Below are 15,153 nucleotides of genomic sequence, written 5' to 3'. Positions count from 1 at the left end.
ATCGCTAACTGTATTGTTACTTAATAACTTGTGATATATCTTTTTAATAATACACATTGTTAAATAAAGTTCAAATATAATTGAATATTGCTGACATCAAAATAAAGAGCGATATTTTACTTTAAAGCCTATCATATTCCAATCCCTTAAGTATAGAAAATAATACATGTAAATATCGCCTTGCGCCCGACGCGCATGCCAGAGTAAAAACCGTCAAGTCTGACGTCTGACGTCCCAATTGTCTTTGATCACAACACGTGAATTATTCATATCGCTTCAAAACGATCCCCCGCAACCAAACGGTGCACCGCAGCGCTACATCTATAGTGAACAACTACAGCGTGCCAAGATTAAGTCAACATAATTTATTTTAATAGCATGAGCAGTGGTAGCTCAGTGGTAGTGGACGAAGTCTTGCGATTGTAGGTCGCGTGTTCGTTTCGCGGGTTACAATCTTACTTATTTCACACATTTTTGTGGATTAATACAAACAAATTTCCAGAGAATGGGCAGCAGCGCCCTCTTCTTACCATAATACCACTCTGTGATCATTAACCCGCCTGCTAAGATTGGCGATCATGGTTTATCCCTCATAGATATCTTTGGGGGAGATTATGCCTTGCAGTGGCAATCTATAGGCTAAAACGACGATATTTTAAGAAGCAACTTATAGTTTATCTGCGATTCAAAGCTGTAAAAGCAAAATAGATCAATGATGCACATTATTTTATCAAAGGTTACATAAAAGATAAAAGCCAAGGATTATCATGTACATTTTCAAATGACACAGACGATTTATTACAAGAAAAAATGGTAGGAATAGTTTCTTACCTGGTACCTATCTATTGAATCGACATTCCAATCCTAACATTTGTATATATATAAATATACATTTAAATGTATCTTGAATATATCGAGTCTTTTCTAAAATGCTTGGCAAATCCTATTCTAAAGATACACATTAAAGGAAATAATTATTGTTTCATTGAATTAAAAATATTTTGATCTAGTCAATTTAAATATAAAATATTGTAATAGATTAAAACGTAAAATGTTTATAAAATGACATTTAACAATGTGCCTGTTTCGTATGGCGGGAAAATTGTATAAATAAATATAAACATAGAACATATTGTTTCTTTTGTATTCACACAAACTAAACCAGTCTACCAGTATTTACATAACTGATTTTTTACGACTGTACAAGATTAATCCTTTTATTTATTTATAGAGGTTTTAATCTTTTAAATATTTATTGCCAACATATGTTCCGATAGGTTGGAAACGAAACTTCTTCGTATTTTTATGAAAATTATAGATATATTTTCATCTAAGTTTACATATAAGTATACGCATATAAAATAAGGTTCCAGAGATATCTTAAATCTTCCTTTTCTCAATTTAAAATCTAAATTAAGAGGATACAATTAAATAAATCTTATTATAGCATTTAAAACCTTTTTACTTAATCGAAATGTTTGGAACTTGGTTTATTGACTCATTTACATGATTTATGAAAGAATAAGCGTTGTTGGTCCGTTAGCACTTACAGCTTCTCTAGGGACCCTAAACTCCTTATAAATTTTATAAAGGAATGACAGGGTTCAGTTTCTAAGCAATTATATAGTATACAAGAAGGATTAGCTGTTCTAAAACTTCCAATTCCTGGCGAAGAAATCAGCTAAGGTAACCACGAAGCAATGAATCCTATGAATCTACCGGTATTATTGAAAATATATGGTAGAGTCAGTAATAGATATTCTACAGCAGAAATTTTAATAATAGCGACACATTTTTTAAAAATTATCTTTATTTTGATTGTGTAATGTAGTTCCAAAGAGTTGATTACCAGGCGCTCAATCTAATACTTGTAAAAGACAACGCGCATTTATGAACTACCCATAAATTTATTTCTCTTACGTATTGTTATTACAATTGCAGAAAAGAGAGCACAATTATGCCCATCACATAAATAAAACGCATAAAAATGCAAACAAAAAAATCGTTTCATTTTTTTAATTACAAAATATCAATACGGGAATTACCTCTTAATAATTAATAAGGAGCTTAATAGAAAAACGTTGAGCCCGCGGCGTAAATTTTACTCGAGCGAACATTTCGAATTCCTTTGAGCATTTTTAAGGAGATTAAAAGAGTCATTAGCTATTCTCACTCCGGAGTCGGAAGCGCTTGCAAGAGTTTGCAGGAGACAAGAGAGATTAAAGCGAGCCCCGGGGCGGAGACTTGTTGACTCGCGGGCCGCGTTGCAGAAATCTTACGACGCATTTTCCTCTCTACTTATCGTCTGATTATTTAATATGAATCTTAACTCGAGATTCCCTTACTAACAAAGTAATGTACTGACATATTATCAAAGCAACATTAAATAGTTTAAATATAAAAAAATATTTCTTATTCTCTACTATGGTATGTTTATAAAATTCTCAAAATTTTTAAAACGTATGTGTATTCTTTTGAACATTTTTCCGACAATACGCATGTTTTGCTTGCTATGTTAAAACCATATAATAGTCAAGTAAATCATTATTAATTCAAATTATTATCCTAAAATATTTTTTTTAGAAAACACATATACGTCATGAGAATAATTCTAAAAGAGCTGATTTTGATTGAATCTAAAATACGAGAGAGCACGCTTATAGTAGCATATTTATGATTTGCAACAGAAGGTTTTCAAGTGGAGAAGATGACCTGGTTGATGCAGTGTATGTATACCCCCACTGGGTGGATCGATGCTATAGTTGTCACAGGAAATTGCTGGATACAGACAGCATAAGATCGATCATGGTGGTGATCTTCGGGAATGATCGATGCCTTGCAGTGAGTATATATCGGCCGATATAATGATGATAATGGCATTCAACAACTTAAAGCTAAAATAGTTTGCAACTCATCCCGATTCGAGAAAAACAACAAAGACAGGTTTTTTTGGTTTCTTACTATATCCATAATATAGCAGAAAATCATTTAATTCCAAAGTTTTTTTAGCACTAAAAACAATTCACACCAATCATAGTGTGAGAAAAAAATATTTCTAGTCTTTGTTAAATAATTTTTTTGAAATTTATTCCAGATAATTTAGAGTCATACAATATGCGCGCAAGTATCAGAATGCGGTTAATTAATGTTTGACAAAGTACACAAAGATATCAGCCCGGAGGGCTTACGCCCCTGTCTTTAGCCGCCCGCGCCTCCTTTGCGGCCACATGAAAAATTATAACACTTGCACTAACGATGAAAAGGATATATGGTCCTTTATGGACCTATGCTTACTATTTTTTAATCTTTTGCATTACTACAGAACCTTTTTGTTAGCATTACATTTATTATTGATAGTAATATAACAGAAAAAGAACAAACAGGCCCACTGCAAGGCATACGACTCTCTCGAAGATATGTATGTAGGGGATATACCATAATTGCCATCTATGGCTAACGTATTGGTGATCACAGTGTGATATTATGATATGCAGAGGACGCTGCTGTCCATCCTCTGAAAACTCGTTAGTGAGCTGTGACGATCCTTTGCACAAAGTATGAATTATATAAAATTATGTTCCGGGATTCGAATTCGCTGCCTACGTTCGGAAGTCTCAATCCTCTTTCACTGAGCTATCACTGTAGCATTTGCCTTTTCGCAATTTATCTCTCTGTGGCACTTTTAACGCACCCTTTCGCGCGCGATTCCGTGAAGGCTGATTTGATCAATTTATCGCTAAGTAGAGCGTCCCCTGAATCTAGAAGCCTTTTACACTACCTAAAACTAAAATTCTTTCCATAGAGAACAGGTATGATGAAGTGGTAACATGGAACGTAGTTTTAAAACTAAGACATTGTTGGGGCGTCGTTGAAAACAATCCAGACAACAAAAATTTAAATGTAATAATAAAATATACGAATTAAGTTGGTAAATGCTTTAAAATACTTAGTAAACAGTAAGATGGAAAAGCGTAAACGAATTTTTTTTTTTCGGAAATATTAAATGTAATTGTAAAATCAAGATCACGGACTTACATGTCTGTGGAATATATTTTACTTTAACAGCTTATTTTTCTAAATTTATTTTTAAATTATTTCTCGGAATATCTCAATCTTAACTTATATCTATTATTGTAAATATCATCTATCCATTTTGTGGGTGAACGTCCTAAGCCACGCTTGCTGGTTCATAGTCTTCACTTCATAACTTAAGACCTCAGCTAACATTTGATAATTATATAAGCTTATTATTATATATTACATATTACTAATTTATATATAAATTAATAATAATTATATATTACTTTGTGTACTTCTCTTGGTCATCCCGTCTGATGTTATATTATTCATTGCCACTTATCCAACAATAGATATTACGGATAATCGCACCATGTGTATTTACGTAGTTAAATGCGGATTAATACGTGAATTTAACCATGGGTTAGTTTTGATTCTAAAAACATTGCGATAGTATGATTAGTAAAGTAGACTTAATGTTGTTGGTTACTTATCCTTGTATTATTTCAGGACTACAATCATAAAAGCCATGGTAAAGATTTTATGTTGCAAAACTCCAGATTATATTATATTATTATAAGCTCAACATAGAACCTAATCCAGACAGCTTCACATAAAGATTCTAGAGTTAATATAATATATATTTCAAATCATACAATGTAGATAAAACATTTATCCTTCTGTTTCCATACTTTGATTATATATACATACTTTAGTCTGTAAGGAATTGCTTTAAGTGATAAGATTGCCCATACTTTTATACATAATTATAACATGATGTTTTTCTTCATGGTGTTACGTGTACATAGAGAATATGTCCGTTGTAATTTTTCTTATTGTTACTTAATAAGACATATTACAATGCAACTAAACATTATCAGATTAATAATAATATATACTAGTTATAACACTAAAAATATTTACCAGAGGTATTCTTAAAACTTAAGTTTCTACAAATCACCGAATTCAAGTTATAAGAGATGCATATGCATATCTATAGTTTTAGATTCTATCACTTACGTCCATGGGAAAAACTAATGTGAAAGAGTAATCTAAGTCGAAGTAAGAAAATTTTAGTTTTAGAATTAAAAAATTAATTTAATTTAATTTTTTCCTACACAGAGCAAACAAAATTTAATAAATTTAATATTTAACTGAAGTAAAAACAAATCCAGCTCAACGATCTACAATCCGCGTGCTCCGGGACTGATGAAGCAATATCAGCCCCACAGGGACACAAATATCGAACAGAAATAATACGGAGAGAGATAAATAATAGGTTCTAATGTTTACGAAAAAAACTGTTTAAAAAGAAAAGTCCAGTTCGTAGAAAGAAGACAGAAGAAAAAAGGGAGAGAGAGCTAATTATCAATCTTCAACGAATAGAATAATAATTACCTACCTACTTTATAAGCATGCATTTTTATAGTAATAACGATTGTTTAAAAATAGCATGTCTATTCATAAAAATAAAAAAAACAATAGACAAATATGTTGCCTAACGCAAAACTTAAGATAGCCTCGGCGATTTTTTTGTTATTTTTATATAATACAGAACTAAAGTTATAATAAATTTTTAAATATGTTGTAGTAAAACCTATTCTACTTTTCTCGTATAAACCAAAGAGTTATTGAAAATACTCGTCCCTAGTTATGCAAAAACGTCAATCGAAAGAGAAAATGCGGATGAAATATTGTAATATACAGTATATAAAACTTATTTTTATAGTTTGTTGTCTATTATTAATATATTAAACCAATTAAGGAAGTCGTCATTTTAAAACACGCGTTCTTTTGGACTTTGATTTCTATTTTCTAAGGTCACGGGAAATCGTTGTACGCGGGCTGCATAAGACCTATGCCTTCCAGTAGGCATCTATCAGCTGATATTGTAATAATGATTATTGTTCTGCGACAGGCCAATAAATTTTGATAAAACTAAGTGTATCGGAATATCTAGTAACTAATAAAAATTTACACTTCTCTTTAAGGAATAGAGGAAAAACAGTTGCCCAGTCGCTCATATCAGAGTAAAACAATGAAATTTAAATCAAAATCACAAGGCATGTCTAATCCCACGCTCGACAGCAGAGAAGGGGATCTCCAAAAAGGGACTAACCGCATAGTTTGTCAAACCCTAATTAATAAACTAAATGTTTCCGAGACGTGAATATGCAAACTGAGTTAACTTGTGCCCTCGGGCGCTGTCTGTGTCTTGGAGGCAGTGCCTTCTACACAGTCTTCTAATCATAAATTGAATAGATTTATTAAAACAGATAACCGTTCTGTAGATTTCAATTAAAAAAATATTTACAAAATGATTGTTTATAAGTGTTTTAAAGAAATGAATGTATAACGCTTATGTGATCACTCTAAAATATGTTACCTTAATTATCCTTTTTTATTGGAATGCGACTGACAATAAACTATGGCCGTGCAAAGACTGCAGGGATAGATAGTAAACAATAATTAGTTTTAATGTGTAGTTATCTGAATTTTGAATTGACTTTTTATTACTGTACTATAATTACGTATTATTGTTTTAATTTGAAACTTTTTTAAATAGTGTACCACACATTAATTGACAGCAAATGAGCTAAACATTTACCCCTTTAAAGCATTTACACCTATAATCAATTACCTTGTATATTGGATTAGCCGTTGTACTAATATGTCAAAGTACCGTGTATAACTGTTATATTATTAACTTTTAATAATTAAAATGAAATTTTTATTAAGTAATTTTAAACAATAACTAGAAAATCTCTACATCAATGTCATTTTCATTTAAAAAATTAAAGATACTTATTTAATCGTTATTTTCGGTCTACGAAAACTTTGGACGACTAAATTATATACGACGTTGTCAAATTCAAATAATTCATTATACAAAAAAATCAATAATTTATATATTTACTAGCTTTATATTACACACAGTAATAATTAAGTTTCAATAGGTATTTTCTACAGCAAAATATCACAATTTTCTACAAGACTTGTCATCGTTTGATTTGGTGATCATTTTTAACTTAAATGGAATATTTAACTTGATGTCAAAATATTTCATCACATTTATAACCTTTAAATAGTAGCAAAGAAATGTTTAACCACGTCAAAATAATTTATTGTGCTGATAAATTGTAACTAAAGAATAAGAAATTTCATTTCTGTGAAACTTTATTTCTGTAGCTGTTATTATAAGTTTATAGCATTTTAAATGTTTATAGATCGATTAGTTAGGTAATTATAAGAGGAAAGAAGAAAAATTTGAACTAGAAAATATTTATATAAGGATGAGAGTTCTCATAAAGAATGTACACGATAGATCCGTTATAAAGTTATAAACGTCAAGAGCACTTGCATTAAATCAATGAATATCGTTTCATTGGTTCATGATTAACGACCAGAATGTCTCAATGCAAAATGAACACCGAGGCGCCATCTCGACCGCACAACAAATGGATTTTAGAATCCTTCAAGGCGTTTTGTCAAATCTAAAAGCGTGTTATTAAGTTTTGGAAATAAAATGGCGTATGATATGTGTACCGCCTTAAACTTGATGGGTTCGTAATGGCGGCAATTTTTTACGTGACCTCGGAATGGAATATACGAATTAGTGTTTCGTACGTCGCCCTATTATTAAATCATAACAGGTCTTGGACCGCAATTAGTTAAGTTCTCACGGCTGGATGGACCGCTTGAACATTGCCGAATTTTTATTAAAAAAAAAAGTTGTGGATATACTTGTTAGTCTGTACTTATTTTTTTAAATAGGATAAATAAATAAACATAGATATGGCCTCTTTAAACCCAAGATAATCTCGAAAAAATATTATTAATTGATATTACTTTTAAATACTCATTTACAGTTACGTCAAAATATTTAAAATTGATGTTTAAACAGAACAGTGACTTTTAATAATTATATTAAACGACAGTTAACTGTCGATAAATTTAACACAAATAACTTTGATTAAAATAATAATGAGAGTATAATACACATATTTATGTGATATGTAAAATAACGGTTAAGCTTTTTTAATAAAAAAAAAAAAATTAAAATAGTATCAAAGGAATTTAAGCGGTTTTAATTTGGTTAAAAATTAGCGAATTTATTTAGGCTAATGTCGTATTACAGATAATATTTTTAAACAATCTCGTGTGTATCATCAATAAAAATTATGCAAATAATAACATTCTGTTTTATTACAGCGATGATATTTTAAAATCATCTCATTCTAGATTCATAGTTTTTAATTGAATTCGACCAATGATTATTGGCTGCCCACTTCCAAATTGATGTGACATTAATATTCCTTAACGAGTTGGTGTGAGTTTGAACGTTGGCTCCGCTAGACGCAGTTAAACCAATAATCAAGAGTTATGTCTTACTATACTCCATTAAAACTTTTTTTTATTAAGTTTAGTTTTTAATTATATTTCTAAACTTCTCCAGAAGCGAGTTAATTTATTATGGTGTTAGTAGATAAGCTTGTACAGTTGTATTGCTGGTAATGTTAACGAAGCAAAAACAAGGCAGATGCTCCTTTCCACTCGAGTGCATACTCGCAGAGGCTCATTGGTTAATATCGTCGATAAGTGAGTGGGTTACGTTACAATTCGGTGCGACTTACCAGCGAGCGTTGTAAATAAAAAACAATGAAACCTTTTTTCCTCAATGAGTTTATTGCGTCAGAACAATAAATGAAGCTGATCATTATAACGCTTACTTTCAACATCGATTACCAATACTCTACACACCGCCGACTTCATTCAAATTTACAATTCGAGAATCCGTATTGCACTTCGCCTCTGACACGGCGACCGAAACGCAAAGCGACACTGCCCGGGACTTGCAGTGGCATTACGATATATTTGTCTAAATATCACAAGAAAAATACAAAACGAAATACGAAATAGAATTAACACAATTAATATTATTAACAATTAAATATACAAGAGTCTATCGAGAACCACCGACTATGGAGAGCGCATCACCACTGAGGGCGCATGCGGTGACGACTGCGTCACGACACCGGCACGTGGTGCTGATAGAGTTGTTCCTGGCGTTCGCACAGCGACGTCATCTTCTTGTACGATTCCGAGGTCTCCCGAAAAAGCAGTTTGCCGTCGTCGCGGGGCCTGGCGTGTGCTGCGTCCAACCGCCCCGGCGAGATCACGGGCGGCGACGAAGCCGATAAGGGAGATAGCGACTCCCTGGCTGACTGTGCTCCGGCAGGAGCACCATACGGTCCTCCGGGCGCCCCGTTGCCCATGAGAAACGGAGCGGGGAAGAAACCCCGGTCGCCCAATTGCGGGAACAACCCCGCTTGCAGCGCGCTCAAATTCCGACTATAGTACTTCATTGTCTCAGTGACGTAGCCGGGCAGCTGCGACGGTTCGTCGTTTCCGTACCGAAGGCTCTCGAGCGTAGACGCGAGACCTTTTATATCTGCGTACAATTTGTTCAGAAGCTCGGCGTTGACTTCAAAGGCGGGGCGCTGTGGGTCCGGTGAGCCAGTAGACAGTAGTCGCCTGTGCAGATCGACGTTGGAGCTGTGTCTGTCCCGACTTCTGCGAGACGGGAATGCAGCATCACAACCGCTCACGTCGCACGGGTGCAGGAGCTTAAGGTGTTCGTTTCTGTAGTGCATTCGTAGCATGAAGTGGTTTTGAAATATTTTTCTGCAGGCCGTGCATCGGTCGGGGTTTTCGTCGTCTATGGGTATTTCTAGGTCATCGAGGTCAGCGTGGTCGTTGGGTGAAGGAGCGCGAGGAAGTCGATCGCTGCCACTGTCGCTGGGCGTGTACAAGTCGGAGCGAAGTCGCAGCCCTTCGCGCACTACACTCGGAGCGCTTGACTCGTCGTCCGACTCACTCTCGGTTTTCACTCGCGTTACGGTTTCTTCCACAGCTTCCTCTCCGTTCTGAAATGGCTGCCACTTTTCGGGTTTCTGTTTTTTAAGAGACAGCGGCTCTTCCTCTGCCCGACTTGAACAAGGAGTTGAAACGTTTCTGAACAACTCACTGCTGTACTCCTCATCGGAAACACTGTACTCATTGGTCTGGGAGCACCGGGTGGGATTGCCGCTTTTCCTCTTTCGCTTGTTCGGCACAAGGGTCGACTTGTCGTCGGCGACGGCGGGCTCTGCGCGCGTTGGTTCACATTGCAGCACCGGTTGGTGATCGTCGCACCGTTTGTTTACACTCAAGTCTTCGGGTTCGTCGTCGTAGCTCAATCTATCCGCCATGGGTGACTTGATATCAGGTTTCTCCTCTTTTTCCTCCTTCTCATCGACGCATTCGATAGTTTCACTGTGCTTACTAGACTCGTCCTCGTGCGATGATCGAGACTTAAGAATGTCGAACATGTGACGGGACGAGCCTTCCGGTGATGGATTTCTGTACATTTTTTCAATTTCACTGAAGTTATGAAGGTCATCGAGCGGTACGCGAGGCGGTAGAGAAGCAGGACCTGTTGGTGCCGCTAGAGGAGGCGGCAACCGGGCTGCTAGCTCGGGCGGCAGCAGCGCGGGCGGTGGTAGAGGTAGCCGTGCCAGCGCCGGTAACAGCGGGAACGGCTGAGCAGAACGGCCGTCGTGCGCTGAGATTTTGCGTCTAACGTGCGGCGAGTGTAACTTCGGGTTAGGGTTCGCGCTATGTCGGTTGCGCGAGCGCCGCGAACTGAACATCATGGTGCACCCCTCCACCGTGCACTTGTGCATCTCGCGCAGGTGCACCGCCGAGAAGTGAATTTTGAGCGCGCCTTTATCGCAGAAAGTCTTGAGACAGACATTGCACTGCACTCGCTTCTTGCCGGTGGCGGGGTTCACGAACTGCACGCCGAGTCCGAGCGGCCAGGGCGCGGGCGGGTCGCGGCGCTCAGGCGAGCGGGGACGGTCGCGCTCATCGCTGAAGCTAGCTCCGAGTTTCCTGAAGTCGAAGTGCGGCGCGGGTTGCGTGGCGCGCGGCATCATGAAGTAGTCGAGGCCGGCGGGCAGGCCGGGGACCGCACCGAACTCTTTGCCTTCCATCACGTCACTGTCATGCTACGGCACGATGCGAAGCGGGTAGCGCGCGACGCGGCCGCGGTGCGACTGAGGACGTGCGACAGGTGACCGCGCGGGCGGCGCGCGACAAAGGCCGGCAGGGGCGCGCGGGGACGCACTCCGCGGGAGGGGGGAGTGCAGGTGGGAGGAGCGTCCGCTGGGCGGAGCGGATCGATGCGCAGTGGGGACAAGCGACACTCGCCCGCCGCGCGCTGTAAACACAAGAGAACTAAAACATCGACTTACGTAACGCCGCTCTCCGCGCCGCGCCTGCAACGGAACACACCGCTATGCTTATCCACGAGTACTCTGAACTAAATCTCCACACATCAATCATATAAAACGTAGGAAAAAAAAAAAAGAAAACAATAACAAATAGACTTAGGATGTAAAATTAGAAGTACCTAAACTAAGGACTGGACAGAAAATGTTTCTAGAATAGGTAATTTATAAAGAAAAGAAATCAAAGGACACTAGGTTTCTATGTAAGTAGGTATAAATTTGTATAAAAAACCTAATTCCACCGCGTAAAAGAACTCGTATCAATGGCTTCAAGTCACTTCTTTACTGGTAAATAACAGTAACAAGTTTTAAAACCAATAATACTGTCCGTCACATCACACATAAAATTGCAAGTTATAACTAGAATTTTTCATCTCATTCCTAAATATAAAAATAAACAAGCTTGTGCAACCCCGTTAAAACTTGTATACATGAATAAAATAATAGATTTGTTATTATCCGTCTATGATTTATAAACATGAATAAATAACATAGAAGAAAGTCTTAAGTCGTCTTTACGAATGAATAAGGAGATTGTATTGGTGTATTAATATATTAAGTTATTATATCACATAAGTGGCCGACATAGTCTAGCGGATTAGTAAGTTAAAGTGACAGTGAGCAGGCCTCATTGCATACAAAACGGAGCCACCTTAAGGTTTTGGAGCAGAGACCACAGACCTGGAAGGCCTGGAAGGCAAAACGTCCACGCACAAGATGGACAGGCGATATTACTAAGGTCGTCTATAAGAAACCTATCCAGGAGGCCTACGTCTAGCAGTGGAGGTACGGAAATAATAATAATAATAATGAGATCCAGGCATCTTCTGTTAAACGAGATGTATCCTTTAAAAATGTATACATTTTTTAATATACAATATCGTTAAAATTCAGACATACTAAAAATATAACCTTTATAAACGGACATTCAAAAACACGGTTATTTGAAATGCCACAAATAAAACGCTTCAAGGGCGAAAGTTTTATTAAATCATTGGCCATATTTGTTTATATCAAACAATATTTATATTACGCAATATACTTTGCCAATAAAAGCCATTTTTTTTATTTAAAATCAACTATAACTTTATTACACGACATGATATTTAAAGCCGGTATTTCGACAGCTGATGCGAAGCTCTAGTTGAAACGAATGTACTCGCAAATAGTTCAGAATAACATATCCATGACGGCTGGACGGTGTTACTGTCTTATTTTATGTGATTTATTACGAAGCTCTTCAAAGCTAATATAACGCTACACCTACCGCCATCTATGATTTGTTTCAGAAACTAAACCATGAACGATCTTTGAACTAATACATTAAAGATCTTTTTTGGTGTTCATAAATTTAGTAACGTGTAAAAGAAATTTAACTTAGTGAATTTATTCAAGGCAAACATTACAAAATTGTTATGGTGATGTTGGAACCTAAATAAAGATTAATAGATTACATTTCATAGCTATAAGATATGCTTAGCAGTATGGACTATTTGTTGTTAATAGTTTATTCTACTATTAGTAGATCTACTAATAGTCGTATAAGGGGCCAACAATAGTGACACTAAGACTTAAAGCCAAAAAGCAGAAGCTCTAGATAAATTGTAAAATAAAGAGCAAAAAATAAACTTTTTAAGATCGACGGAACACATTGGAAGCATTTAACCGTTCCCACTGTAAATTTATTGGGTAGAGCTATGTCCAGTAGTGGACGTCCTGGGGCTGAAATGATGATAATGATGTTATACATTTGGACAGTGGGCAGGTAGCCCACGCACGCATAACTGATGATACCTGGGACCTTAAGATTCTAGAGTGGAGTCCACTTTGTTAAGGACGTTGGAAAAACTATGAGGGAGGCAAGTGTCCAGAAGTGGACGTCGTGCGGTTGTAATGTTGATGATGATAAATACACTATTATGTATATATATATATATAAATGTAGATATATATATATAAATAGCACAGATATGTGCGAATCCAACATTTTCACAGAGTCAACGACTCTTTCAACGATAAAAAACATGCAATGTTACCCGTTCTAAACAATTTTTGTTTCATGGCATATTAAAGAAACGATAACTATCTACAGGGTTACGAACATTACTCTTGTAGTACTACACTCTATTCTGAAGCAACTTCTCTAGTATACAGGATTATTGGTTATAGGTGTAAAAGATATAAAGATATGTTATAACTCATTTGCTGCCAATTAATGTATAATATAAAAAAATCTATGGTTTCAGAAATTATAATTAATGTAATGATAATGTAGTACGAAAAAACGTTTGTAAAATTTGATATTATAATTAATTATTGTTTACCATATGTCTCTGCAGATTTTGTGCTATTGAAAATCCTAACCGATCGCATATCAATAGAATAAATAAACCAATATTACATTTTTTATAATTATTTTTTGATTGAAAATAAGTATTAAAACCAAATATTTTTAACAAAAATGAGCTATATTTCTTTAAACTGTATACTTTCATTAATCACCAAGTTCCCTATTAAAAATATTATCATTATCGATATTCTTTTAAATCTGTGTATTGGTTTAAACAGGGTTGTTAAATATATCGATTTAGGTTGAAGGTAGCTCGCGTATGGTTCTTGTTTCTAACGACAATAGCTCTTCAGGAATTCATCCTGTGAGGTATACAAATCGTCGTCGTCATATGTCAGTCTATAGACGCCCAGTGCAATAGATATTCTCCAAAGGACGCTATGATGAACCATCTTGCGCTGCCTTTGTCCAGCCACTTCACGCGAACTCTACTGTGTGGTCGTTTCACCTAGTAAGGGACCAATGACACGGTTACCGACTCATAGTCGAAACTCGAGAACATTCCGGACGCAGCGTTAATCACATAAGTGACCATTATTAATAATCTAAAGTTAAGAAAAGGACCAATATTTAGCCACTTCCGCACATGCAGTGGTAGTCGTGCAATAAAGTGCACCGCCCGCCAGCCCGCTGATAAATGCGTATGCGGCAAACAATGCGAATCACACAACTACTATAATCACTACCATAACATACTACACTACCATAACATGTGTATGTCATGGTAATATTGTGGCCAATATAAAGGCGACGAATCGTCATATTATGAATAATTCTATTTCTTAAACAGTATCCGAGTTTTAATTTAATAAATACTTGACATTTCTAATACTCAGAGTGGACTGAAGTGCACTCTGAGTATTAGAACTGAAGACTCAAAGGCGTATGACCTAGATTCCTCTTACTTCCCGTTTAAATACGTTTCCACTAGAAGTAGGTATTCCAGATGCCCACTTGCCTTGGTCATACACTTTGTGAATTTATTGTAGTTTACGGACGCTACGGGCGAAGTTTTTCTTGTTTTACTTTTAAAAGGAACATTTTCAACTTTTTATAATAGAGACGAGAAAAGTATATATTTATAGAATAAGAATCTGTTTTACTGAAAGTAGTCTGAATACATAATAAGTACTGACAAACTTTCTGAAAAGATTCACTATCCTCTAGTGAAAGACAGTTTATTGCAACGGTCGTCAAAAACTGTAAAGAAATCTAAAGATGTGTTTACAAATAGCAATTTTTAAAAAAAGCTGAAATTGAATATTTAATTTATACACAAAAAACATCACAAACTGATTTACAAATAATTTTACAGACATTTTTGGTTCTAACAATTATCATGCTCTCATGAAAACTATAAGGCGTCCGCGCTGTACAGATGACAGATATAGACTGACATTATGATATGAATGTATTCGCATCCTTACATTATTGAGGTTAATTAGTAAGATAACT

The 15,153-nt window shown here is 36.0% G+C and overlaps 1 protein-coding gene across 1 annotated transcript; it reads right to left on the bottom strand.

Annotated features, from left to right (window-relative positions):
- Positions 1-9,044: 9,044 nt before the first annotated feature.
- Positions 9,045-11,051, bottom strand: LOC137923469 (zinc finger protein basonuclin-2-like). The gene has a single exon (XM_068766727.1). It carries the CDS (start codon positions 11,049-11,051, stop codon positions 9,045-9,047), a length of 2,007 nt encoding a protein of 668 aa, XP_068622828.1.
- Between the last annotated feature and the right edge of the window lie 4,102 nt (positions 11,052-15,153).

Source organism: Battus philenor, unplaced genomic scaffold, assembly GCF_028537555.1.
Source record: "Battus philenor isolate CCGP_79_NKW_IND1 unplaced genomic scaffold, ilBatPhil1.0.hap1 SCAF_21, whole genome shotgun sequence".
In the NCBI taxonomy this organism is placed as follows: Eukaryota; Metazoa; Arthropoda; class Insecta; order Lepidoptera; family Papilionidae; genus Battus; species Battus philenor.
The sequence above is the reverse complement of the archived record's forward strand: the minus strand, read 5'-3'. Positions and strand labels throughout refer to the sequence as shown.